The following is a 24807-nucleotide window of genomic DNA, read 5'->3' as shown; positions in this document are numbered from 1 at the left end:
ACACTAAAAAGTAAAAAAGTTTCCTGGCTATTTTTAAACATGTGTTCTTCCATATGGACTTTAAAATCATTTTATACATTTTCTTGGGTGCCTGGATGGCTCAGTTGGATAGTATCTGCCTTTGGCTCAGGTCATGATCCCAGAGTCCTGGGATCAAGACCCACATCAGGCTCCCTGCTCAGCCAAGAGCCTGCTTCTCCCTCTCCCTCTGCCTGCTGCTCCCTCTGCTTGTGTGCTCTCTCTGTCAAATAAATAATCTTTAAAAAATAAATAAAATAAAATCATTTTAGACATTTTCTAAACAAACAAAAGATTGAGTTCTTAATGAAACTGCATTATACATATATTTACCTTATATTTTTTCATAACTGCATTGCTTTCAAAGTTAGCTGTTTCTTCCATAAAGCGGCCCACTAGTAGCATAGCTCGACCATGGATTAACATGTTCTTACTCTCAGTTGGGGTTTTATTTTCAGGAAAACATAATTCAACACCCTTCTGAAGAACAATTAGTGCCTGATGAACATCACCCTAAAAGGAAAATGGCAACAACAGCCTTTTAAGATATTTCTGTTTTCTGAAAAACAAAATCATTAGTACTTGAAGTCCATTAAGTATGTTTTATGTATAAATCTTTGTAATTTCATGTTCACCTCTCATTTCCCTCCTACAAAAGTAAAATCCTAAAAAGGAAGCAAAGCTTCATTTCATGTAGAACTCATATTCATTCATTCATTCACTCATTTTTATAGTCAAAGTACAAGGAACTGAAGATATATGTAGATGGATGGGGATAAACAAACATGAATAAATCAAAATTTCTGGCTTAAAAAAGTTCATAGTTCAAGTGAGGAAGTAGACTCTGTAAAACAGCAACACAATGCTAAAAACTATTAACAGGAATATATATGGGTATTATTAAGGACAGAGAAGGAAGGGAATCTCCTACAACTATATGACAATACAGGAAAATGGAGGAGAGCAGCACTCAGGAAAAGTTACCAGATAAGGAAAATCTGAATTAGGTTTTAAAGAATGAGTAGCAATATTCAGTGAAGGACATTCTTGGTAAAAGGATAATAATTTGGGGCGCCTGGGTAGCTCAATCGATTAAGCACCTGACTCTTGATCTCAGCTCAGGTCTTGATCTCAGGGTTTAGGGGGAAAAAAAAAAGGAATAATAACTCTACTTGGAGAAGGTGAGTAGTCTGGTTTTAGCTAAAGCCTAAAGGGTTTATGAGATAGTGATAAATGAAGTTGAAGAGGTAGACTGAAACTCAATCAGAAAAAGTCTTGTATACTTTCTAGAGGTCAGACTTAATCATAAAGGCATGAAGAATACTTCAAAAGATTTTAATAAGAGGAGTTACATGATTCAATGTGCATTTTAGAAAGATCACAAACTGCAGTCATGTGCACAGAGAAATAGACTCAGAAAAAAAAAAGGCTATTAATATTATTAGAGGCTATAAATGCTAAGGGCATAAATGAAAGCAGCAGAGATAAATAAGAGAGAGGATTCAAAAGATGTCTTTCTATAACTTTCAAATATGCAGTAAGGTATTATTAACTACAGTTACCATGCTGTACATTACACCATGACTTATTTTATAACTGGAAGTTTGTATCAAAGTATCAAAAGATGGGGCACCTACGTGGTTCAGTTGGTAAAGCACACAACTTTTTTTTTTTTTTAAGAGAGAGCGAGTGTGTGGGAGGCTGTATCTCAGGACCCTGAGATCATGACCTGAGCTGAAATCAAGAGTCAAAAGATTAACCGACTGAGACACCCAGGTGCCCCAAGCTTGCAACACTTGCTCTCAGAGTGATGAGTTCGAGACTCAGGTTGGAGGTAGAGTTTTTTAAGGGAAAAAAAAATCAAAAGATATTTCTAAGGAAAATTTAGTCTCCACTTGGATGTGGAAAATGAAGGAAAGGAAGGAGTTCAAAATGATGCCCAGATTTCTGTCTCAGATGAAAGGATACAATAGAGTCCTATTTAGAAAAACTGAGAATAGAGAAGCAGTTATTGAACAGTAAATGATACTGCATTTTGAACATACTGAATTTATGGTATTACAATACATAGACTAATGCTAGCTCAGAAAATGACCAGGTACTGACAAGCATAAGGTGAATCATTACTTTCGCCTCCACAATCACAGATGGTACCAGCTATAGTTGCTAAATGTCAATTTCAGAACATGCAATGCTTACAACTAATTCTAGACTGGTGGCAAGCATAAGAAGATATGTAAGTAATAACCATTTAAATCTGGGGCATCATCTTTGCAAGTAGTTCAGATACTCAAAAAGCCTCTTTCTCATTACTATTGCTTCAGTCTGGGGATTGCTGGGGACTTTTGTTCTTATGCTAAGCCCTTCCTGATAGGTTAGATTAGAAATTAATCTTGACAATAAAACTGGACTAATTAGCTATCAAGGATAACTAGGGAACAGTGTTATTTTCATTTAACAAATATCTTTTGAGTGCCTATTACATGGCACCCTGTATATATATAGGAGGTAAAAACAAAGTAAAGATTGGCTGCTTCCCTCAAGAAAAAAAAAGGAAAACAGATGAAAACCGAAAAAACTGCATTTTCATCTTGAAATGTAAAGACGTTTAGGGACTTCAGGAAAGAAGGAATGGTTTCTTCTAAATTATGGTAGAATGATAAAGATGACAGAAAACGATTCTGAATGTGGACTGGGGATCATCTACAACAGAATATATACATATATATACATGATGACGTTCTCTTGGCCATTACCTTGGACCATAGCCACTTTGCCCTTTCCACATACAATTCAGCAAGTCGTGATTCTCCAGCATTAAGGAGAGCATTGTAGGCTGTCTGGTGGTGACCAGCTTTTCTAGCTACTCTGGCACTCTGCAGCCAGCATTCTCCAACCATTTCATTGTAATCTGGTCTAAATGAATGTGACAAAAACAGGGGCAAAGAGCATTTTTAAGTATACTCAACAATTTAACTAAAAATATCTCTTCCTAACATGGAACCTTCTCAATATACTATTTCAAAGAAATCAAAGAAGATTAATTTGTTAAAAAACTCATTTTCATTTTCTTAGCATGCTCAATTTTTATCAATTACAAGTCTATGAAAACTCTAATACTGACTTATATCTGTACCTCTCCCAGATATATTAACAATAAAAAAAGATCTATTGCATATAAAAGTAATTCTCAAGCTCTAGGTTCATTTCAACTTATATAGTATTGCTTTGACAATTGATAATAGAAAAATATAGATTCAGAGAGAAAATTAAGAAAGATAAATATTCCCAAGTAATAAGCAAATATAATAGTAAATTCATGATTACTGACATGAAAAAAAAGAAGTATGAAAAACCTTTTGTTGAGGCTTAATAAAGCTCTCCGGAGAGCCAGGATGGGTTCCTTGGCTCTGTAGGAATTCTGGGTCATTTCTAGTCGAGCTACCCAGTTTAGAGAATCTTCTTGAGAAGTGTCACCTGGCGACTGGTGAAAAAGTGATTTGATGCTATGCTCCAACTCACACAACATGTGCAATCTGAAGACAGATAAAGCCTATGTTAAAATGTTATCATGTTCAGCCTATTAATCTCATATACAAAGCACATACTCACATTAGCCATCAAGAATCTGAAATGTGAAGTTTTCTTTGGAAGAACTTTAACCAATAAATATATATTCTTGGTTTAAGCAGTAACATTTTTATCTTTTTAAATTGGATATAAAACACAACTTATGTTGATTTAAATGTTTAGTGCTTTGCTATGGTCCCCAAACCCCTATTAATTAAATTGGAGAGGGGTATATAAAACTAAATTTAAGTGTATGAATTTTATTACCTATATAACAACAAAAGAAAATACGGATCCATTATAAATGAACAGAAATATCTGCATATATTGCTGGTGCTTCTGTAAGAGGGCCTGACATAGTAGATGCCAGCAAAAAATTGTGAAATGATGCAATTTTATTTTTTCTAAGAATGATGGAAACACTCATGACACATTCACACTAGCTTTTTTTCCATTTATAATACCCAGTGTCTATGACTCAGTGTTCAAGGATGCAGGTGAGTAGCTACAGAAGAGAATTAATCTCAGTGGTCCAACCTATGGTTTCATTAGGTTATTACCAAAGAGGCGATACAAATTATAGTAAATTCTTCTAAATTAAAAAAAATGTTCTTACTTATTTTTTAAATTATAACATCTATTATCTTCCTTAGGTGAACTAACAGACCTGAAATGTTTTTTGTCATTTTCTTCCTTACCTCTAAAAGTTAATTTTCCTTTCTACTAGTGTAATGCCTATATTTTTGGGGAGGAAAATGTCAAATGCCATTTCTAAATGAGAAGGAGAGGAAACTAAAAAGCACTGAGCACCAAAGTGCCAGGCACAGATGTCTATACTACTTAGATTAGTTATAGAGCAAGTACAATATGACATTACAAAAAGATGAATGTAAGATATTTTTCTTATTCTTTAGAAGTCTCATAATTGCCTTTCCAATGAAAGGGATATATATATATTAGAACATTTTTTAAAAACTAAAGGGTGAGGGCACCTGGCTGGCTCAGTTGGCAGAGCATGTGACTCTTGATCTCAGGGTTGTGAGTTCAAGCTCCGTGCTGGGCATAGAGATTACTTAAAAAACAAAACAAAATAAAACCAAAAAAAAAAAAAAATAAGGTGATTGTGAGATAAAGGAATAAAAGAGCCATTGTATGTATCTTGACAATAAAACTGGACTAATTAGCTAATTAGTGATACACATGATACCAAATATACTATCACTTATTTACTAACCAAAACATTCCAAGTCTGTCAGAAGACAGTTATACACCAGGAATATAAAGATGGACACCCCCCATATACCTCACAATATATTCATATCCTCGTTGATAAGAGCCTCTTTCAAAGCTTGCAGCTGAAAGAGGTACAATTTGTTCTGCTCTCACTAGTTTCAGTGTGTCATAAAAAGCTGTGGTATCTCTTTTTTTGGCTGATAATAATAGCTGCCCCAGTCTGACACTCCATGTTGTAGATTTCCCATCTGAAAAATAAACGTAGAGTCAAGGAATGCCATACGGCCCCAAAACAAGCTTTATTTCATTTGGTAAAATGGTCAGCAGAAATACTGGAACAGATGGTTTCATTCTACTTTGAACAATTAAACAAGGCAATTATAAAACAAGCTGAAAGATTAATTATAGATGTTACCTAGCTACTTAAGTCTGAATATTTATAGCATATTAAAACTGCTTATATTATAAGAAGTAATTTTACCTGCTGCCAAATAGTTTTCTACCAAATCCCACTGTGACAATTTCCAAGCTGCTTCCACTCTGTATGTGTTTAATTCATCTGTCCATTCAGACCTATTAAGAGAAGCCAATATCAACTAAACTTTATTTATTTAAAGTGGCATTTAGAGATTTTTTTATTGTTTTAGAACTCTATTTATTGTATTTATTTATTGCTCTATTTGTTGTATTATATTGTATTTTGTACTTAGATACAAAATAATTATCTCCATCCAAAATAACCGTCCAATTTTTAATCTTTCTATTCCCCCAAAACATTTTTTTCAATAATTACTTCTAAAAGGGCCATTTAAAAATGCCATTCCATAACAAATTAAATTGTGCCATATATTAGAACAGAATCAATGCCTGAATAATTACAAAGTACAGTTGTAAGATTAGCTGTGTGCTTAACTTAAACAAAGGGCAGGAAGGAAAAAGAGCCAACTGAACATATACACATTGAGAGGTAAGCAATTCTAAGAACTTGGGACTTTTGAATTAAATTTAAGGCAAAAATATAGGAGCTGGTGGGTAGGTCTGGAGCAGTTGGGGGTGCATAGGACACTCAGTAATAAGGCCTTAAGAAAGTTACAAATGGGGGCACCTAGGTGGCTCAGTTGGTTGGGCGCCTGACTCTTGGTTTCAGCGCAGGTCATGATCTTGGAGTCCTGGGATTGAGCCAAGGGCTCAATGGGCGACCTGCTCAATGAGGAGTCTGTTTGCCGCCGCCCCCCTGCCCCCGTGCATGCACTCTCTCTCTAAAATAAATAAATAAAATCTTAAAAAAACAGTTACAAATGATGTGTCAATAGCATAACAAAGGATATAAAATTAGCTACCTACAATATATATTAAACTATTTTCAGTTACTTTAAAATTTGGATTTGTAAAACCAGTATGATATTGGTAATTATTTTTTTTAAGCATTCTTCTTATGTGACATTAAGATGAGGTAGTGATATTTTGTATCATGACTACATAGAAGAAGCTAGGCTTTCCCCATTATTTCCTTTTTATTAATCACACCATTTGAGTATCTGCTATATGCTACATGCTGGGCTAGGCACATTTTCAATTTAATTATCTAATAACACTGAAAGGCTGACATATCCTCATATCATAAACGAGGTAAAAGAATCAGAGAGGCTGGGATCAATGTCCTTAAAAGTCCTCCTTGCTCTTTCTGTAGTAAAAACACATTTAAAAAATGTAATAAATGAGTGAATTTTTTACTTAAAAAAAAACCCTAAATAGCAGCATAAATACTGGATACCCTCTAATTTCTAAATACGAATTCTACCAAATCAGTTTAAAACAAGGCTAAAAGAAATACACTAGAAATGTAGTTTCTGAAGTCCAGTTGTGAATAACTTTACAAGCTCATCACCAGATGCCAAAATATCAAAATTTTAAGATAAAAATCTGAGTAGAATTAGCATAATTTGCTATCTAGAGAGGATGTCCCATACTAAGCATTATACCAAGAAGTACTAAAAGGCAATGAAGATCAGGCTGTGAGACCTTATCCACAAAAATAGGTACATTAAAAATAGTAATACAGTCAGTAATTTTGGAGAAGTATTTGTTTAAATGCAAATATTCTCTCCAAAGAACACACACGTCCTCAATGACCATCTGATCCAATAGGACAGAACAATCTTGACTGAATATTGACACTTGAGTTTTCACAGCTCAAAGATCAAGAAGAGGCTTGGGGCACCTGGGTGGCTCACTCATTAAGTGTCTGCCTTCAGCTCAGGTCGTGATCCCAGGGTCCTGGGATCAAGCCCCGCGTCGGGCTCCCTGCTCCGTGGGGAGCCTGCTTCTCCCTCTCCCACTCCCCCTGCTTGTGTTTCCTCTCTCGCTGTGTCTGTCAAATAAATAAATAAAACCTTAAAAAAAAATCCAGAGGCTCTATGTATCCCAGATCCAAAAAGAAGATAAGAGGAGTCTAACTATTCAGCGTGTATAATTAGGAAACTTGACACCTAGGCTTGAGTAATGAAAACCTTCCCAAATTACGTTATTTATAAGATCCCTCAACTAACCTAGAGAAACATCTAAAACATCTTTCTCTGCCTCGGCAAATCTTCCTCCCTCATTTCATAAATTCCATTATGTGAAATCATCTGATTAACAGTGAGCTTCTCTGCTCTCAAACATTACAGAATTGTGGTCTTTACAAATTAGTTTGGGATTTATAGAAACTATACTTAGAAGAACCGTTTTGAGAGTCCTAACTGAAAAATGGTGGCCAGTGTGCTCTTTGGTTAACCAAGATCCCATCCCTTTTGATCAGATCTCACTGCCCACAATAGTCAGTTGGCATCTGGTAAATTTATCAAGAAGTAAGTCTTTTAGCTCTCAGAGCAAGGCAGCTTCAAGGGCAGAACCAACCTCCACAGTTACTCCCCAGACCAGAAGAACTGTGCAGCTTTAATCCTTGTCACAATGTAAGTACTATTTTTTTGCATCATTTGGTTTGCTATAACAAACACATCTTCTTAAAGAAAGGAAGGCAGCTTTCATTTTTATCAATCCTTTAGGGAAAAATTAACCCACACAGTCTGAGTGGTGTTCTAGAAAGCAGTCACAAGGTTTTCCCCTCCCCAACACAGAAAACAACTGGTGTTGATAATGCAGACAGAGCTTAAATACTTTTTGGATATGTTCCTATGAGCCTTACCCATAGCAGGTGAGCTCTGGAAAGTTTGTCTTAAAGCAAATATAATTCAAGGATGACTCATGGGACAGAAGATGAGCTATTAAGTGCTAAATCAACTTGTGGAAAAGTAGAAAAAAATATTTTTTGTTGTGTATCTCCAACACCATGAAAACATAAAAAAGATTTCGTTTCTTCAGTAAGTGTTACGTCAACCTAATTCACTAAACTTTTCCCATTCAGATATAATAAAAAAGAAAATCATTCTTTAAAAAAATATTACCTGTTAGCATGTACTCCATTCACCTGAGTGATTACAGTAGACAGCTGACCAAGACCTAACATGGATTTCACTACACCATGATAATGAATGATCTAGAAATTTAAAAATATTTAAATAGCAATTATCATTTCAAATATATGCTGGGAAACAAAGACAGTTTAACTGATACTCATTAAAAAGTACTATTTGCCTCACTGAGCCTATCCTTCTTAGTTCAGCAACTGACTTGTTTGTGTGAATATTAAAAAAATACACAGACAACCTAAAAAATTCTCAGACTGAATTTATTATTTTTTCCAGATTTGGTCTAATTTTTAGTTCAAATCAAATATAAAAGTAAGGAGTATTCTTTAATGTTTTGTTTAAAGATTATTGGCAATACTATTTCTCACACAAAAATTAAAACTCAAAGTTCACAATAACATTAATATAGATTTAGGGCTTTAGTAACTAAAAAGTTATATAGGATTATGTAGTATTCTTTAAAATTGAAAACAAGATTGTGAAAAATAAAGACGTTTTACACTGAGCTTCTGAGAAAATAAACATGTCAAATACAACAAAAAGCAATATCCCAAGATTAGAGAGAATCTAAGCCAAAATTATAAATCAGTAATTCTAAACTCCCTTCCTGTCCTTGTAAACATGAGATATGTTAACCTGCCCCCATTATAATTGTAGCTTAGTGATTGTAAGGGATCATTTTGGAAATTCACAGATGATGGTAGAGGGTATGTGAAATGTGAATGTTTCCTAGGCTGTAGAAAATCACAATTATTATTTAAAAATTGACATATATGTTATACTTTTTATTGCAAACTAAAATTGTATACATTTGAGTAACTGGACACACAGCTTAATATAAATATTATCCTCAACAAGCCTCATTCATTTGGGGGATTTCTAAGGTCACAGAAATGGCATTGAAGGATTTTTGAGATCATCTCACATTTCCAATTTTATCAATCAGGAAACTCAAGCTCAGAGATGATTAACTATTTTCTAGATACACTGTGACACTAGTAGAGATAGTATTGAAACTAAGATCTCCAGAGTTCCGAGTTCAGGGCCTTTTCATTATGTTGCCTTTCATTTATTATCTTACCTGGTCTGGTTCTAGCTGAATAGCCCTGTCATAACAAGCAGTGGCATCCCTCAGTAGGCCAATGCTTTCATGCTCAAGGATCTGTTCTTTCAGAGATGGTTCGGCCTTTCGAATTGCGCTTACTCCAGCTACTCCATCTGGTTCATGCATAGCAGCGTACAATTTCTTCGTTCAACCATAACAAAATAATAAAATAATAGAAAAAAACACAACTAGAAATAAAACTATAAAACCACCAGTTTATGTGAAAAGAGCATACGAGAATTTTTCTCAAAGCAACAGTAAGTATTTGCTTCAAGGCAGACTTCACAGTAAACTTATAAACTTATTTCCAGGCATCTTATTATTTTAACACCTTTGTTCCACTTAAATACAAATCTACATTAGCAATTGTTATTGATACTGAGAGTTACAAAGAACAGCAAGGTCCTGAACTCTCTTTAAATCCAACTTATGATAAATTCTGGTGAATACAGTTTAAAAGTGTTACAAAATTTTTATTTTTTTTTATTTATTTTTTTTTAAAGATTTTATTTATTTATTCATGAGAGACAGAGAGAGAGAGAGGCAGAGGGAGAAGCAGGCTCCCAAGGAGCAGGGAGCCTGACGCGGAACTCGATCCCAGGACTCCAGGATCATGACCTGAGCCGAAGGCAGATGCTTAACCATCTGAGCCACCCAGGCGCCCAAAAGTGTTACAAAATTTTTAAATAAGTATTTTAATATGTTGATATTGCGATGCCTCAAATCTGAGTTTGAAGGAGATATTCAGGTTGTAGATAAAAATTTGGCAGCAATTGGCACAAAAATGTTCTTTAAAGGCAGGGGGAAAGGACATGATTTAGTAAATGAACAGGAAGAGAGAGGAGAACACAGGGGCAGGGAAGGAGACTGGAGTACTTCTATATTAATAGAGAAAGAACTAACAAATGAAACTGAGAAAAGAAACCAGAGTAGTTTACAGGAATCTGGACAATGTGATATCCCAGAAGCCATGAATAAAAGCAAATGTCTTAATGAAAAAGGAGTGGTCAAATGATTCTGTGAGATTAAGAAAATGAGAAGTGGGAAACATTCATTGGATTTGGTAACATGGAGGCAACTGATTTTCTTAGCAAGAGTAGTATCAGTGGAATAGAGAAAGAAGTCTTGTTGGGGAATGGTCAAAAAATGAATGGGAAGTAAAGTGAATATAGAGAAGATAAGAGTTCTTTTAAAACTGGCTATAAAGGGAGACAGAGAGATGGGCAGTATCTGATGGAGAATGTAAGACCAAGAGAATTATTAAAAATTAAGATGGAAGATACCAGAGCGTATCTATATACTCCAGCTGAGGAAGATAAATTATTGATACTAGAGAAAGCAGGAATATTTGAAGGATTGAAATCAAGAACACAAACAGGAGGATTGAATTTGGACAGGAAGGGATCCTTCCCTAGGGATAACATAAGAGAAGAAAAAAGGATATGGTGCACAAGTCAGTGTATTTTCAAATTTGGTGGATGTCTAAGTTCCATTTTCTCAATGATGATAAAACAAGATTACTACTTGAGAGTAAGTAAGGTAGAAGCTGAGAAATGAGAAAAAATAGTCATCCTGAAGAGCAGGAAGGTAGGCTTACTAGAGAAACACAGATGGCAGTATTAAAGAGTACTGCTGAGGTCTCAGATTATAAACTTTAAGTGAGAGCAGCTAAAAATCCACTGTGATGTTTCTCCAGCAAATGTTCAACTGCTTAAATGCAAGACACTGGCAAGGCAGATGGGTGCGTTTATCCAAGGACGGTATTTTACAAAGTGAGTTATCACATAGAGGGAGAAAGACAAGGGTGAACATCTCTGTAAGGGAATGATTTTAATAATGAACAACAGACTCAAAGCTAGACAAGGAGAAAAACAGACAGGAGAAGGCTACATTTGGATGAAGGCTAAATTCATCCAAAGACTATAAGCTACCAGGGTGCCTGGTAGAAGGAGCATTAGACTCTTGATCTTAGGATTGTGTGTTCGAGCCCCATGTAGGGTGTAGAGATTACTTAAATGAATAATAAAAACTTTTAAAAAAAAGACTATAACCTACTAATTTTTCAGTTTCTCACTACTTTTTGCTTTTGACTTGAAAAAAAAGTCTACCAATTTATTTAATCACCCTGTATTAGCCCCACCTTCCCTTTTTTTTTCCTTCCCCACACAATCAAAATATTATCACCTAAGCCATTATTTCACGAGCACTGTCATGCCTGATTCCTGTTACAACCAGCACATCCCCCTTCCCACCCACCCCAAATTCAGGCCCACATTTCTCATAAGAATAGCAATGGTCTGGGCGCCTGGGTGGCTCAGTCGTTAAGCGTCTGCCTTCGGCTCAGGTCATGATCCCAGGGTCCTGGGATCGAGTCCCACATCGGGCTCCCTGCTCGTCAGGAAGCCTGCTTCTCCCTCTCCCACTCCCCCTGCTTGTGTTCCTGCTCTCGCTATCTCTCTATGTGCCAAATAAATAAATAAAATCTTAAAAAAAAAAAAAAAACAGCAATGGCCTGCTTCCCTTGCATCATAGCTATTTCAAACCCTCCCTCCATGACCGTCATAGTCATTTAACTGAAATACCACTCTGACCATGGCACACCACCATTTCCCACTGCACACTGACGCCTCTGTTTGAAGTATCTTTCCTCCTCCTTTTACCTATGTACCATCCATTCTTTAAGACCCAGCTTGGACATCGTCTCCAAGAAGCCCGTACTGACCCCTTGCTCACTCCCATCTCCTACCCTACCCCACACAGAGGATAACTTAAGTGCCTTTCTTCAGGGCACATATATATCACTTTACACCAAATGGATGTTTATCTCTCCCCACTAATCTGTAAGCTTCTAAAGTGCTCCTAAATATCTAGTAGCTAGCAGAGCATCTAAAACACTCAATAAAATGAACAATATAAACATAAAAGACTGGCAATATTAAACATCATTAAATTTACTGTATTAATTTCAAACCTGTAAAAATCCAAGATGCTCTTGAATATTTTGTTTCTTTTCTGTAATAAATGATTCAAAGTGCATTACAGCTCGTGTGTATGCTTTGGAGCGAAAGGAAGCTACTGCCAGGGTGTCCTGAGGTATGAGGTCTAGAAAACGAGTTACACTCTGATAGTCTTCATAATCTGCAGTAGATACTAGATAATAAAAAGACAATTGAGTGATTAAAGACTTAAAAGATGAAATTTTAAAAGTGTCGATTTAAAGTGTAATTTATTTAAATTCAATTTAGTTCACTAAATAAATTAATCTAAATGTATTAGAGAATCATACTTAGAATGTAACTACCAGAGGATTACTCAGAGCAGTCTTGCTCCAACTCCACAATTATCACTTAACTTACTTGGAAATATTTAACTTTATTTGGGCTTCTGCTTCCTCATATATAAAAGGGAAGTATTAGTATTGTCCTGCCTTCCTTACAATGTTGTTGTGAGGATTAAATGTAAATCTGTATTATACCATATCATTTCACTCATATGTGGAATCTAAGAAACAAAACAAATGAACAAAGGAGAAAAAGAGAGCGAGAGAGACAAACCAAGAAACAGACTCTTTAGAGAACAAACTGATGGCGACCAGAGGAGAGGTGGCTGGAGGGATGGGTGAAATAGATGATGGGGATTAAGGAGTGCACTTGTGATGAGCACCAGGTGATATATGGAAGCACTGAATCACTATATTGTACATCTGAAACTAATATTACACTGTGTGCTAAGTAACTGAAATCTAAATTAAAAACTTAAAAAAAACCCTAAGAGTAAATCTGTATTAAATGCTGAAAAGATACAAAGATGATACAAAAGATACAAAGATGAGTTATAGATTAATGATAATTATAAAAACACTGAGAGTGTAACAGTAGGGAAAAAGCAGAATTACTGAAATAGCTTCTTTTTAAAGCCTAGAATCGTTAACAATCTATTTTTTTCCTCTGTTGCCACAAAAACAATATCAACTGTTTTCATGAAAATTCAAAGTAGAAGTGCCTTTGAAGTAAAATCACAAATACTTTAGGGTAATTTTTTTCAAGAATCTAAGAAAAGACTTAAATTGGAAACTTCAAAATGAGGGCAGTCCAGTTTATGAATTCTTATTTAAAACTTATAAATTTTAGTAGCAATTCATAACAGTATGTAGAGAATAGGAAATAGAAATAAGTTTCTTCAAAATTTAAATAATCAAGGTGGCAAATTTAAAAGCAATTATATTTAAAATTAAGTCCCTGATTCCATCAAAATTTGTAGATCATTTAAATTATGAGAAATGTTAAAAATATTGTATTTTTGAACCATAACAAATGTTATTCTTAAAAGCTAGTATTTCCCTTGTAATGTTAATGTTAGTAGAAATGGAGATAGAGGTTGTATTTGGTTTTATAGAACCATTTACACATGCAGAAATAAAAACAAACATCAAATTTTTAAATCAATGGAAAATATATCAATAATTAGCCATAGTCCTCAGAAAAACAATCCCCCCAGATACTTGTTTGCAAGGCCAAAAACTTTTAGAAAAATAAACTATTGTGCTTAACAATAGGAATTATGTGCTTTCCTCACATATATGAACAAGAGGGAGACACTCAGAAATTGAGAACTGCATAAGTGAAGGTCTCTTTAAAGATTGTTTAAACAGTCAGTCTTTTCAATTAGCCTCAAAGTCTAGGGGGCAAAACATGTGATTTCCATTAAAACAGCTGAGATATACAGAAGCAGAATGAATATCATTCTGTTCACCAAATGCTTCTATCCTAGGGGGCATTTTTAACTCTAATGAGATTCCACTTTTAATCACCTTAGTGGAAGTTGTAATATCACAGGAAAAAAACTGCACATATTTGGTATAGCAGGGTGTAATGTAGTAACATGTATTAAGCATATTTGGAGAGACCGCTGGATACCAAACACTACCAGAGACAGGAAAAACAAAAAAATAAAATGAATGAAATGAATAGAGTAGAAAAAAAGAATAGGCCATAAAATGAAATTAACAGTTGAAATTTAAATCTTACATGTGAAAAAGATCACAGAGTATGTCATAAGTGAAAAAGGATAAAGAACACTTCACTACATATATATATATGTATGTATGTATACATGTGTACGTATATGTATGTGTATATACACACAATACACTGAGGAGACATGGAGTAAACGGTTTAACATTGAGGGGTCAGTTATTAACAATATTAACATGTCATTTATTTCACATTTTACAATTTATATATTCATCATCTCATTTAATCCTCAGTCCTCTAAGGAAAATAATATTAATCCTATGTTATACAAAGAAAAATTAGGCATCTGTCTTGCCTAAGGTAGATAATAGAATTTAAAGAGAGGTTTTCTGACTATAAATTCTCTGCTTTTTCTCAGTGAAAAGGCTACCTCGGGAGAAAAAAAAGGTACTTAGGAAAACATAGGTCTTTAAAAAGCTAATGCTTAAATTACAGAATTGATACAGGAAGTAGCTAACTGGTTAATAATTAAGAGAAGAAAACAAACACAAGTTAGGACTCACCAACTGAATCCACTTTATCTCTGTTTGATTTGCTTTGTGGAAATTTCTCTGCATTCAGTGCCTGAAATTTGTGCCTTGCCCATTGTGTGAGATGGTCAAGCATGGAGAACACAGTCTGTGTACTGAGTTGACATAGATCAGACGCACTGTCTTGGGTACTTATGGTACGTTGATCATCATGCTTTAGAACTGCCATAATTTCTGCATAAACCTAAGAAGAACTCATTTTATGGTTAATAATGTGCCATGTAATATCATTTTGCTATTATCTTACACCAAGCATTCTAAGGCAACTATAAGTCAGAATAGATGAATCTACAGTCTCTAATAAAATTTTAAATGTACAATACCATATAACCCAATGGTTCTATTTTTTGGAATACACCCTAGACACACATACACAAACGCTTTCACAAGTAAGAATCATCATAATGCATACCATAGCATTGTAAGAACAAAATAATTGGAAATAATCATTATTATGGCAACAGTTAAACTATGGTACAACTACAAAATGGAAGGATTATATAATACAGCATTAATAAAAGAAAGGTGGCTCAATAAATATATATTGGTAAATTTAAAAAAAGGCAAGTTGCAGAATACCTACTAGGATACTATCAAAAAAACCTAAACAACTGCATTAAAAAACAAAAAAGTTTAAAAATCTACACATCAAATTTTTTTTTTAAGATTTTATTTATTTGACAGAGAGAGAGAGAGAGAGAGAGGAAGCACAACCAGAGGGAGCAACAGAGGGAGAGGGAGAAGCAGGCTCCTTGCTGAGGAGGGAGCCTGATGCAGGGCCTGATCCCAGCACTCTGGGATCATGCCCTGAGCTGAAGGCAGATGCTTAACCAACTGAGCCACCCAGGCGCCCTTGAAAATATACATATCAAATTATTATCAGTGATGACTTCTGGGGATGTGGGATCAGGAATGGTAGTCAAAGGGTACACTTTTATTTGTAGAATTCAAATATTTCCATTAAGAACATAGTAATACACTACTTTTTTTTTTAATTATGTTATGTTAGTCACCATACAATACATCACCAGTTTTCGATGCAGTGATCCACGATTTATTGTTTTCGTACAACCCCCAGTGCTCCATGCAGTGCCCTCCTTAATACCCATCACTGGGCTAACCCATCCCCCCACTCCCCTCCCCTCTAAAACTCTCAGTTGGTTTCTCACTACTATAAAAAAATAATCATTTTGGGGGGCACCACGTGGCTCAGTCAGTTAAGCATCCAACTCTTGATTTTGGCTCAGGTCATAATCTCAAGGATGTGGGATCGAGCCCTGCATTGGGCTCTGTGCTCAGACCGGTGTTGGGTGCCCTCTCTCTCTGCCCCTCCCCCCAATCCTGTTTTCTCTCTCTCTCAAATAAGTAAATAAATCTTTAAAAAAAAATAATCATTTTTAAAGGAAGTGTTATAAAAAAAGAAACTTTACAAAATATTGTAAAACAAAAAGTAAAATATTCCCCTTCCCCTATCCTAATCCACAGTACTATTCACCAGGAAAAATCACTATCAGTAATTTCTTATGTATTCTTTATTTCAAAATGTTCTATGTATATTGGGGCATATATAATATATACTTTCTAATTTTATACACTAAGCATTGGATAACTGTTCAATAAATAAAAGGTTAAAAAGATTTTTAAGAATTAGACATGTATATACACAGCCAGCCATACACTGATCTACATTTCCTAACATGTAGCTTGTCTAATACTAATTACTAGAGGACAAATGTTTGGACAAACAAAAACCAAATAAAATGATATCTCTCACCTCCTGCTGATCTTCTTGATTACAACCCAACAAGACATACACTAGAATATGTGGAAGAAGATAGATGGTCACCTTGAAATCATGTTTCATCATAATGCTACAGCAGGTGAAGATTTTACTGGCAAGATCATGCCGAACCTGTAAACCCAAATGGTTTAGGGACAGTAAGTAATTTTATACATTTTACTCTATTGATTGATGTCAAAAAACCACGCATGAGATAATTTATCATTGCAGAGTGGGTATTCTTGGATGGAGAGGGGCATGCATACTCATGCAAAAAGGATTTCAGATCACCACCTCTCTGGTCACTCTAAATATCTCAAAATGCCTGAACTGCTGTGACCTATAAAGGCAATGTCAATCACCTCAACATAAATGGCCTTTTCCCCTTAGTTATTTTGGAGGCATCATGTTTTGTTACAGATTAACTTCCCAAATTACAGTATATTTTAGTTAGATAACATTAAATTCAGTGTACTAACTCCCTGAACACATAGATGAGTAAAGTAACCAAAATGTGTACTCTGGGCCAGTACATTAAGTATAAGACTCACATTAACAAGCAGTAATTACTACAGGGAAAAGAATGAAAGAAATAGAAATCTAAATTACTTGGGATTAGAGTCAAATTTTGTTATGACCTAACATTAGATTTACCAACATTACTGTTTTCTTATTAAAATTTCAAGATTTTTTCCTTCTCAAATATAAACACTTAAACAACAACAACAACAAACTAAACTAAATCAAAGATTTCAGATCTGGAAGTAATTAATGGTATTCTACATTTCACGTAATATATTTTCAGTATGTTCATAAAAATACAAGAAACTTGGAGTGCCTATGTGGCTCAGTTGGTCATTTTTTAAATAGTATCATCTCACAATGGAAAATGAACAGACATAATGTATGTCAGATATTTTGCAAAGACCATAGTAATTTGCTTGATAAAATAATTACCCTCTTACCCAGAAACTAGTAACAATAGAGAAATTGTTACTATTAGTAAACATTTTCTACAAAAATTTCTATCACTACCAGCACACATATTTCAGTGCTTGCTCTTGTGCTATATATTCAGATAGATGTTCTGGTTTCCTTTAAAATTTCTGTTCATTTAACTAATTCTGAAGAGTTCTCTTACCTTTGTTATAAGATAACCTGCCCAAGATGCTGACCATTCTGCAAAGTTATTACCTAATTTACTTAAGTAAATTGGCTTCTTTACTCCAGACCAATCTGTTGATTTCTGAGAACTCTTATATCTGTAATTTTGAAAATTTGTTTATTAAAATATATTCATCTGTTGAGAACTTCAGTGTAAAACATATAAAAAACTATATCAACTCCTTCACCACTATCCCACTACTGCCTTCCTTTACTAAAATATGGCTAAAGGGCACCTGGGTGGCTCAGTTGGTTAAGCGGCTGCCTTTGGCTCAGGTCATGATCCTGGAGTCCCTGGATCGAGTCCCACATCGAGCTCCCTGCTCGGCAGGGAGTCTGCTTCTCCCTCTGACCCTCCCCCCTCTCATGTGTTCTCTCTCTCTCTCTCTCTCTCTCTCTCATTCCGTCTCAAATAAAATCTTTAAATAAATAAATAAATAAAATAAAGTATGGCTAAAGACACTACTCTTCCTATATCCTTGTTAATAGTGGGGTGGAAAGTCATTCCTGCATGCCCCAAGTACTTTAAAGGGTTTGAGTCTGCCTCCTCCTCTTCCTCAGTGCTCCTTTCTGATCCTTTCTACTCCATTTTGTATAAGAAAGACTTGTTCCTTTGAGGTTCAAGCCACCCAGGCATACCATTCTCTACTCATTATGCGTATCTATTAAACTCGCTGATTATCAAACTCACTGATAACTTTAGTACATCTCTGTGTTTTCTTTCTTCCCTACGTCTTACCATCCTGAGTGACTTCAATGGCTGGCTGGACCAACTAATCAAACTCAAAACTTCCCAATGACTTTTTCCTCTACTTCTTTATCAGGACTCCCTTGTCAATACAAAAAACTTCTTCACTTCCAAAAAGAACTACTTAGATATCTTACTCTATAGCCCTACCTTCCTAAATTTCTAGTTTTTTCACCCAGTTATGCTAACACATTGGCTCTCTATCACTCTTCTGTCCCTTGACCCTGTTAAGCTCTCCTGATCTGTAATACGTTCCTTTCACTACTTCTTTCCTTAACCAGCGTGGTCTTCATGGTCCTTCACTTAAGAACTCTCATTAATATTCTCTACCCATTCCATTGCCCCATTGTTTTTACCAGCTGTGCCCATCTGTTTCTACACATAAAAGGTTCTAAATTTAAAAGGTTTCTAAATATAAAGAGATATCTAGCAAATAAGTATGCATACTTAAGGGCTTTTATAAAGAACTTACTACAATGCTAGGCCCTATATCAGGGCTCAAAGAAGTAAAGTAATTTACCCATGGTCACATATCTAATAAGTATGTGACCGAGTATACTTTATAAATAGTTTATAATTTTATAGATTTCAATCAGTCTTTTAAAGATTTTATTTATTTATTTGTCAGACAGAGCGAGAGAAAGAGAAGGCACAAGCAGGAGGAGCGGCAGGCAGAGGGAGAAGCGGGCTCCCTGGACTCGACCCCAGGACTCTGGGATCATGACCTGAGCCGAAGGCAGATGCTTAATCGACTGAGACACCCAGACGTCCAGATTTCAATCAGTCCTAACAAAATTATTAAAATTGAAAAAGAGGTTAGAATATACTTTTTTTTTTTTTTTTAAAAAGAAGAGGGAGAAAATATCTTCATGAAGAGAAGTTGGAGGGTTGAAATCTCTAATCTCTAGTTGGGGTTACTAATGGCTTTGGAACTAGCTTTAAACTCTTAAATTTCTATATTAATTATGCCTATCAAAAGCTTATTAAACTCATAATCAATTTAAAGTGGATTCTTTCAAAGTATTACTGACTGAATTTAAAAAAATCTATCATTTTAGCTTCAATAAATTCATCTAAATATTTAAAATTATAGAATTTAACCAATGAGCAGACTGTACTTTTCATTTTGACAAGATTATAGGCATCATCACAGTGGAAAATACTTATTAGACTACTGAAAATACTTTTAATGCTAAAAAATGTTATCAAAAGTAACATTAATTTTATGAGGCGCCTAGGTGGCTCAGTTGGTTAAGCGTCTGACTCTTGGTTTCAGCTCAAGTCATGGTCTCATGGGTGGTGGGATCGGGCCCCACATTGGGCTCTGCACTGAATGGGGAGTCTGCTTGAAGATTCTCTCTCCCTCTCCCTCTGCCCCTCCTCCCTGACTCCCGCACATGCACGATCTCTTGCGCTCTCTAAAATAAATAAATAAATCTTTTTAAAAAATGACATTAGTTTTATAAAGTTAAAAACAATTTTATAAAAATGGTTTTAATTAGTTTACAGACCTAGTATTTAGATGAGGTTCCAGGATTTCCCGAACATGCTCAGGAAATCTCCTCCACAGCTGGTGACCTGGGCCATCAGTCTGCATCTCTCTACAGTCATAAATAGAAAGTAACTCCTACAAATACATTATTTTACATTTGTAAATCTATAGTGAAGCAGTTAAATCTTTATGCTCATCAACATTCTATACATAATAGTGATAAAAATAATTTTTAAATATGAAGAATTATAAAATTTTGGGGTTGTGAATTTCCTTAGGACATCTATTTCAATGCTTAAAACCATTTAGGTGACTTATTTAAGGTCATAAAGCTGTGACTACGTACTACTTGAACATGAAGGCAGTTTGTGTTCTATACATATGTACTGGAATCTAAGATTAAGAGCTATTTGGAGGAAAAAGTGGATATGTCTATATTTGCAGCAGTATAATTCTTTGATTAACAAAAGCAACTACAAATCCAAAATAGTTTTAAAAACTCAAGATATCTCAAATTCTAGGTATAAAATACTGAGCTTAAAATTGTGAAAAGAAGGGGCACCTGGCTAGCTCAGCAGGTAGAACATACGACTCTTGATCTCAGGGCTGTGAGTTCAAGCCCCACGTTGGTGATAAGAGTTTTACTTAAAAAAGAAATTATGAAAAGAACATGCAAATGTTAAAGACCATTTTACTATTCAAGTCTCCAAATTAAATGTTTTTATTTTACTTTCCTGAAAATAAAACTGAGATTTTATAAATGAAAAAAATCTTTGCCTCTAATATTAATATTCAAAACAAGACAAATATGTTAGGATATTCTATCTTCTATCACCTAATTACTCTTTCTTTCCAATTCCACTGAACATAACCATTTGCAATAGATGTATTCCTAATATTTATAAATACAAGCACTGTCTAGCAAAATACATACTTTAGTATTTTTTAGTAAAAGGAAGTATATGAAAAGTTCAAATACAGAAATATTCAGAACCCATTTTCATTTGAAGCCAGCTTTTTTGATGTTTGGCAAAGTTACTCTAGCTACAAAAACCCTCTTAAGTAGATCAGCAATTCTCTCTTTTTAGGGGGGATCATTTATACTCTTAAAAAAGACTAATATACCTACAATTGTAGACCTTGCTTCATATTTCACTGAAAAGAACAGAAGCAATCCAAAGAGACTTCCATAACTTCTACCCACATACCTACCCAGCCTGGCATTATCAGTATCAGTACCCATATGCTTTCTCTCCTCTTACTACAGATGAATTGCTTTTGTTTTTAATTAAGGCTACCCCCTCCACTTGCACATTATATTCCACATCTTTCTGCCTATTAAAAGTAGTATTACATCAATTCTTTCCTACATCATCTATTCTCCTCTCTGCTGAATTGTTCCCAAGCAACATATAAGCATACTGTTATTTCTCCTATCTTCACTCCCCCTTCCTTCCCAGCTACTATTTCATTCTTCCACTCTCCCTTAAAGACACTTTCTTATCTTCTGGAACACCACATTCTCCTACCTTACTGGCAGCCGCTTCTCAGTTTTCTTACTTGTTCCCTGCTTTTCTCACTGATCTCTCAGTGCCCAGGGCTCAATTACTACAATCTTTTTACCTGTACTCCCACTCTTAATCATCTTATCCAGGATCATAATTTTAAATACCATCACTATAATGAATATCTCCATATTTATATCTGAAACTGAGACCACTCACCATGAATTCCAGACCTATCTAACAAAACAAATTTTTAAAATAATTTTTTGAAAAAAAAAATCATAAAAAAAGGGCAAAGAAAGCCAAACTGGAAAAATATTTATTACATGTATGATTGACAAAGGGTTAATTTCTATTATATACAAATAAGCCTTAAATAGTAATAAATAGATCTATACCAAGAGAAAAATGGGCAAAGATCATCTAATTTGCCCAAAAAAGCAATAAATATTAAAGGATGATGATATACCTCTCTCATAATTAAATGCTATTAAAGTAAAATGGTACTATTTTTTACTCTGTCCCACTGACAAAGATTTAAAATTCTGCTAAAAGGCCGGTATGTCAAAGAAGTATAAACTGGTGAAACATTTTTGATAAAATTTATCAAATGTAAATTCTGTACTGCTCTGTGACATATTTTAACTTCTAGATGTTTATGTTATTGCTATATTCACTCAAGTGCTCAGAAATATATGTATGTTCTCTGAAGCATTTCTTATAAAAGCAAAACATTGAACACATCCTAAATGTGTTAAATAAATTTCTTAAACAAATTATGGTACATCCATATTGAATATTAAGTAATTGAAAAGAATGAATTAGAGACCTATGTACTGAAATGGAAAATTACCCAAGATAGACTATTGAACACAAAAGAAAATCAAGTTACAGAACATCAAAAGTAATATGACCTCCTTGTGTGGTAGAAAAGACATATATATTTGTTAAATACACAGAAAATTTTCCAAAGTATCTATAATAATCTGTTAAGAGAGTACATTTCTATACTCTGAAATTTTATCATGAACTTATATTATGATCATTATGAACTTTGGTAATGATAGTTTGCAAAAATAAGTTTCAACATACAGATTTACAACTTTCTTACTAGAATTCAGTAACACAAAGCCAGTACTGACTATACATACTCTTACCTGAATGGCGTAAGCAGCTGAATCTTGAGCTCGGCTATTATCTGCATATGCAAGGTAAGCTCTTGTTAGTTCCATCAGTAATCCAAAGGCAAAGCTTGAATCTTCTACTCCAGTCTCAATAAAAAAAAAAAGAAAGAAAAAGAAAAAAATCACATCTAAGGTATATAAATTTTTTTAAACTGTACTGTGCCTTACATGGTTAATTTAACTTAGTTACCTAGGTGAATTTAACTTAGAAAAGGAAAGGACATTAAGGTTTAAACTAAGTTTGGTACCAAGGCTAAAACATAATCTGTAGCCAAGAAACCAAACCTAAGGCTTTTTAGACTATTTATAAGGAGTATTAGAATCGTTCGACTCCTGCATAGCTCCAACAGTTTTCATTTTTTTTTTTTGGTTTTGATTTGTTGTTGCTAAAGATTTTATTTTTAAGTAATCTCTACACTCAATGTGACCCTGAGATCAAGAGTCACATGATCTTCTGACTAAGCCAGCCAGGTGCCCCTCATTTCTGTTTTTTTTTAACCTTTAAAACGAAAATTGTATATATAGCATTTTCTAAATTGCATGCTGTAGAAGCCTGGTCATTTGAGACACTCCAAGAAATAATTTTAACATACCCTCCTCTTGGATGTGCATAGTACATACATTAAATGATACATTAGATGTTCTGTTTGATTTTGTTTTACAGGAGTTCTCAAACACATTTGACCATGGAAACTTTTCTATACACTCACTATTATGACACCCTGGGAAATTAGTTTCCCATGAAAACACTTAGCAATAGTGTTGAAATAGTAATATTTAAATAATTAATTAGGTTTTAACTATTTGTCATCATTAGGTTGGGAAGCTTTTTAAAAATAACACAGCACACTAGTCTGGACTCCAACTTTACTGTTTTTGGCACTAGATATCTGCAAATAGTATTAAGGAATAAACTCTGAAGTTACCTAAATTTTCTAGTTTAGATCATGTTCCACTAAGGATAACCTGAATAGTTCTTTGTAAATGAAATATAGAAATTCAAATAGGACAGAGAACTCTTCTTGTCATTCCAAATTACCATTACTTACCACAAATGTAAAATCTTTTCCTTGGCTTTCAGTTGTTGAGAAATCTAGTCGACCTGGATCTATTGCCCCCAATTCCCCTAAACATTCCCCACAGAGCAACCGAGCTTGAGAGTTTGCATCTTGACACCCTTTCAAAAGCACTGTCACCAACTGTGAAATAACAGGTTCCACTGTTTCACTATCTGTTGCATATTTTATCAGTTTTTCCTAAAAGTAGAAAGAAAATTTTTATATAACTTCAGCAAACTAGTATATTTTCCAAACTAGAAACTAACTTAAAATATTAAGGAATATATGATATAAACATTGATAAAATTAAATTCTGATATCTGCAGTCTTTTCAGTTCTTGTTTGATGAATTCACAGAATATAGTTCATAATATATTCTGTGAGATTATAATCATTATTTTAGAAAGTTTTAATCTTTAATCCATTAAGCAGTTACTGAGAATTATTACATTAGTATACGAAAATAAGACACAGACTTGTCCCAGCAAGTTCCCTAACGGTAAAATAGATAATAAGTAATTAAAATATCATATGGTATGTACAATAACAAATATATTTACAAGGTAACTTGGAAGCAATCAAGAAGATGAAAAAGAACTCAGGGTAACATTTCAAGGATAGAGGACAGATAATTAAATAAGTCAACAAGGAATAGCTATTACTTAAAACAAGAAGACTGAAAAGTGTATATGAAACCAGCAGAGTAGGAGAAAAAAATAAAGGGGAAAGGGTTCCATGGTGATGAGGAAACAATACATTGGTTTAAGTAATCTTTTCATCAATCTCCTGAGGATGCTGTAATGAAGATGCTGTTAAGTAAGAAGCAAAAGTAAAGCACACATGAGGATCTCAAACTCCATGTTAAAAATATGATTCAAGTTAGAGTAATCATTTCAAAAGAAAATTAACGACATTTG

The 24807-nt window shown here is 34.4% G+C and overlaps 1 protein-coding gene across 6 annotated transcripts in view; it reads right to left on the bottom strand.

Annotated features, from left to right (window-relative positions):
• The window catches only part of ATR (ATR checkpoint kinase), a 95613-nt gene that overhangs the window by 28255 nt on the left and 42551 nt on the right, over positions 1-24807 (bottom strand). For 5 of the 6 annotated variants that reach the window (XR_015768822.1, XR_015768823.1, XM_028099167.2 and 2 more), the window contains 14 exons: positions 23882-24088; positions 22806-22919; positions 20163-20278; positions 17881-18001; positions 16734-16871; positions 14933-15143; positions 12368-12546; positions 9373-9537; positions 8268-8359; positions 5303-5394; positions 4892-5069; positions 3375-3554; positions 2775-2934; positions 352-531 (listed from right to left, as the gene is read on the bottom strand). Coding sequence is in view for 4 of the 6 variants with exons in the window: in XM_028099167.2 (XP_027954968.2) it covers positions 352-531; positions 2775-2934; positions 3375-3554; positions 4892-5069; positions 5303-5394; positions 8268-8359; positions 9373-9537; positions 12368-12546; positions 14933-15143; positions 16734-16871; positions 17881-18001; positions 20163-20278; positions 22806-22919; positions 23882-24088 (2133 nt within the window). In the remaining 2 variants the exon portion in view is untranslated. The remainder of the gene's footprint in view (positions 1-351; positions 532-2774; positions 2935-3374; positions 3555-4891; positions 5070-5302; positions 5395-8267; positions 8360-9372; positions 9538-12367; positions 12547-14932; positions 15144-16733; positions 16872-17880; positions 18002-20162; positions 20279-22805; positions 22920-23881; positions 24089-24807) is intronic. The other variant, XM_088025914.1, reaches the window with a different exon arrangement.

This window comes from Eumetopias jubatus, unplaced genomic scaffold (assembly GCF_037043125.1).
Source record: "Eumetopias jubatus isolate StellerSeaLion01/CBP00866 unplaced genomic scaffold, mEumJub1_p1.0 scaffold_1, whole genome shotgun sequence".
NCBI lineage: Eukaryota > Metazoa > Chordata > Mammalia > Carnivora > Otariidae > Eumetopias > Eumetopias jubatus.
This window is presented reverse-complemented; position numbering and strand designations above follow the sequence as displayed.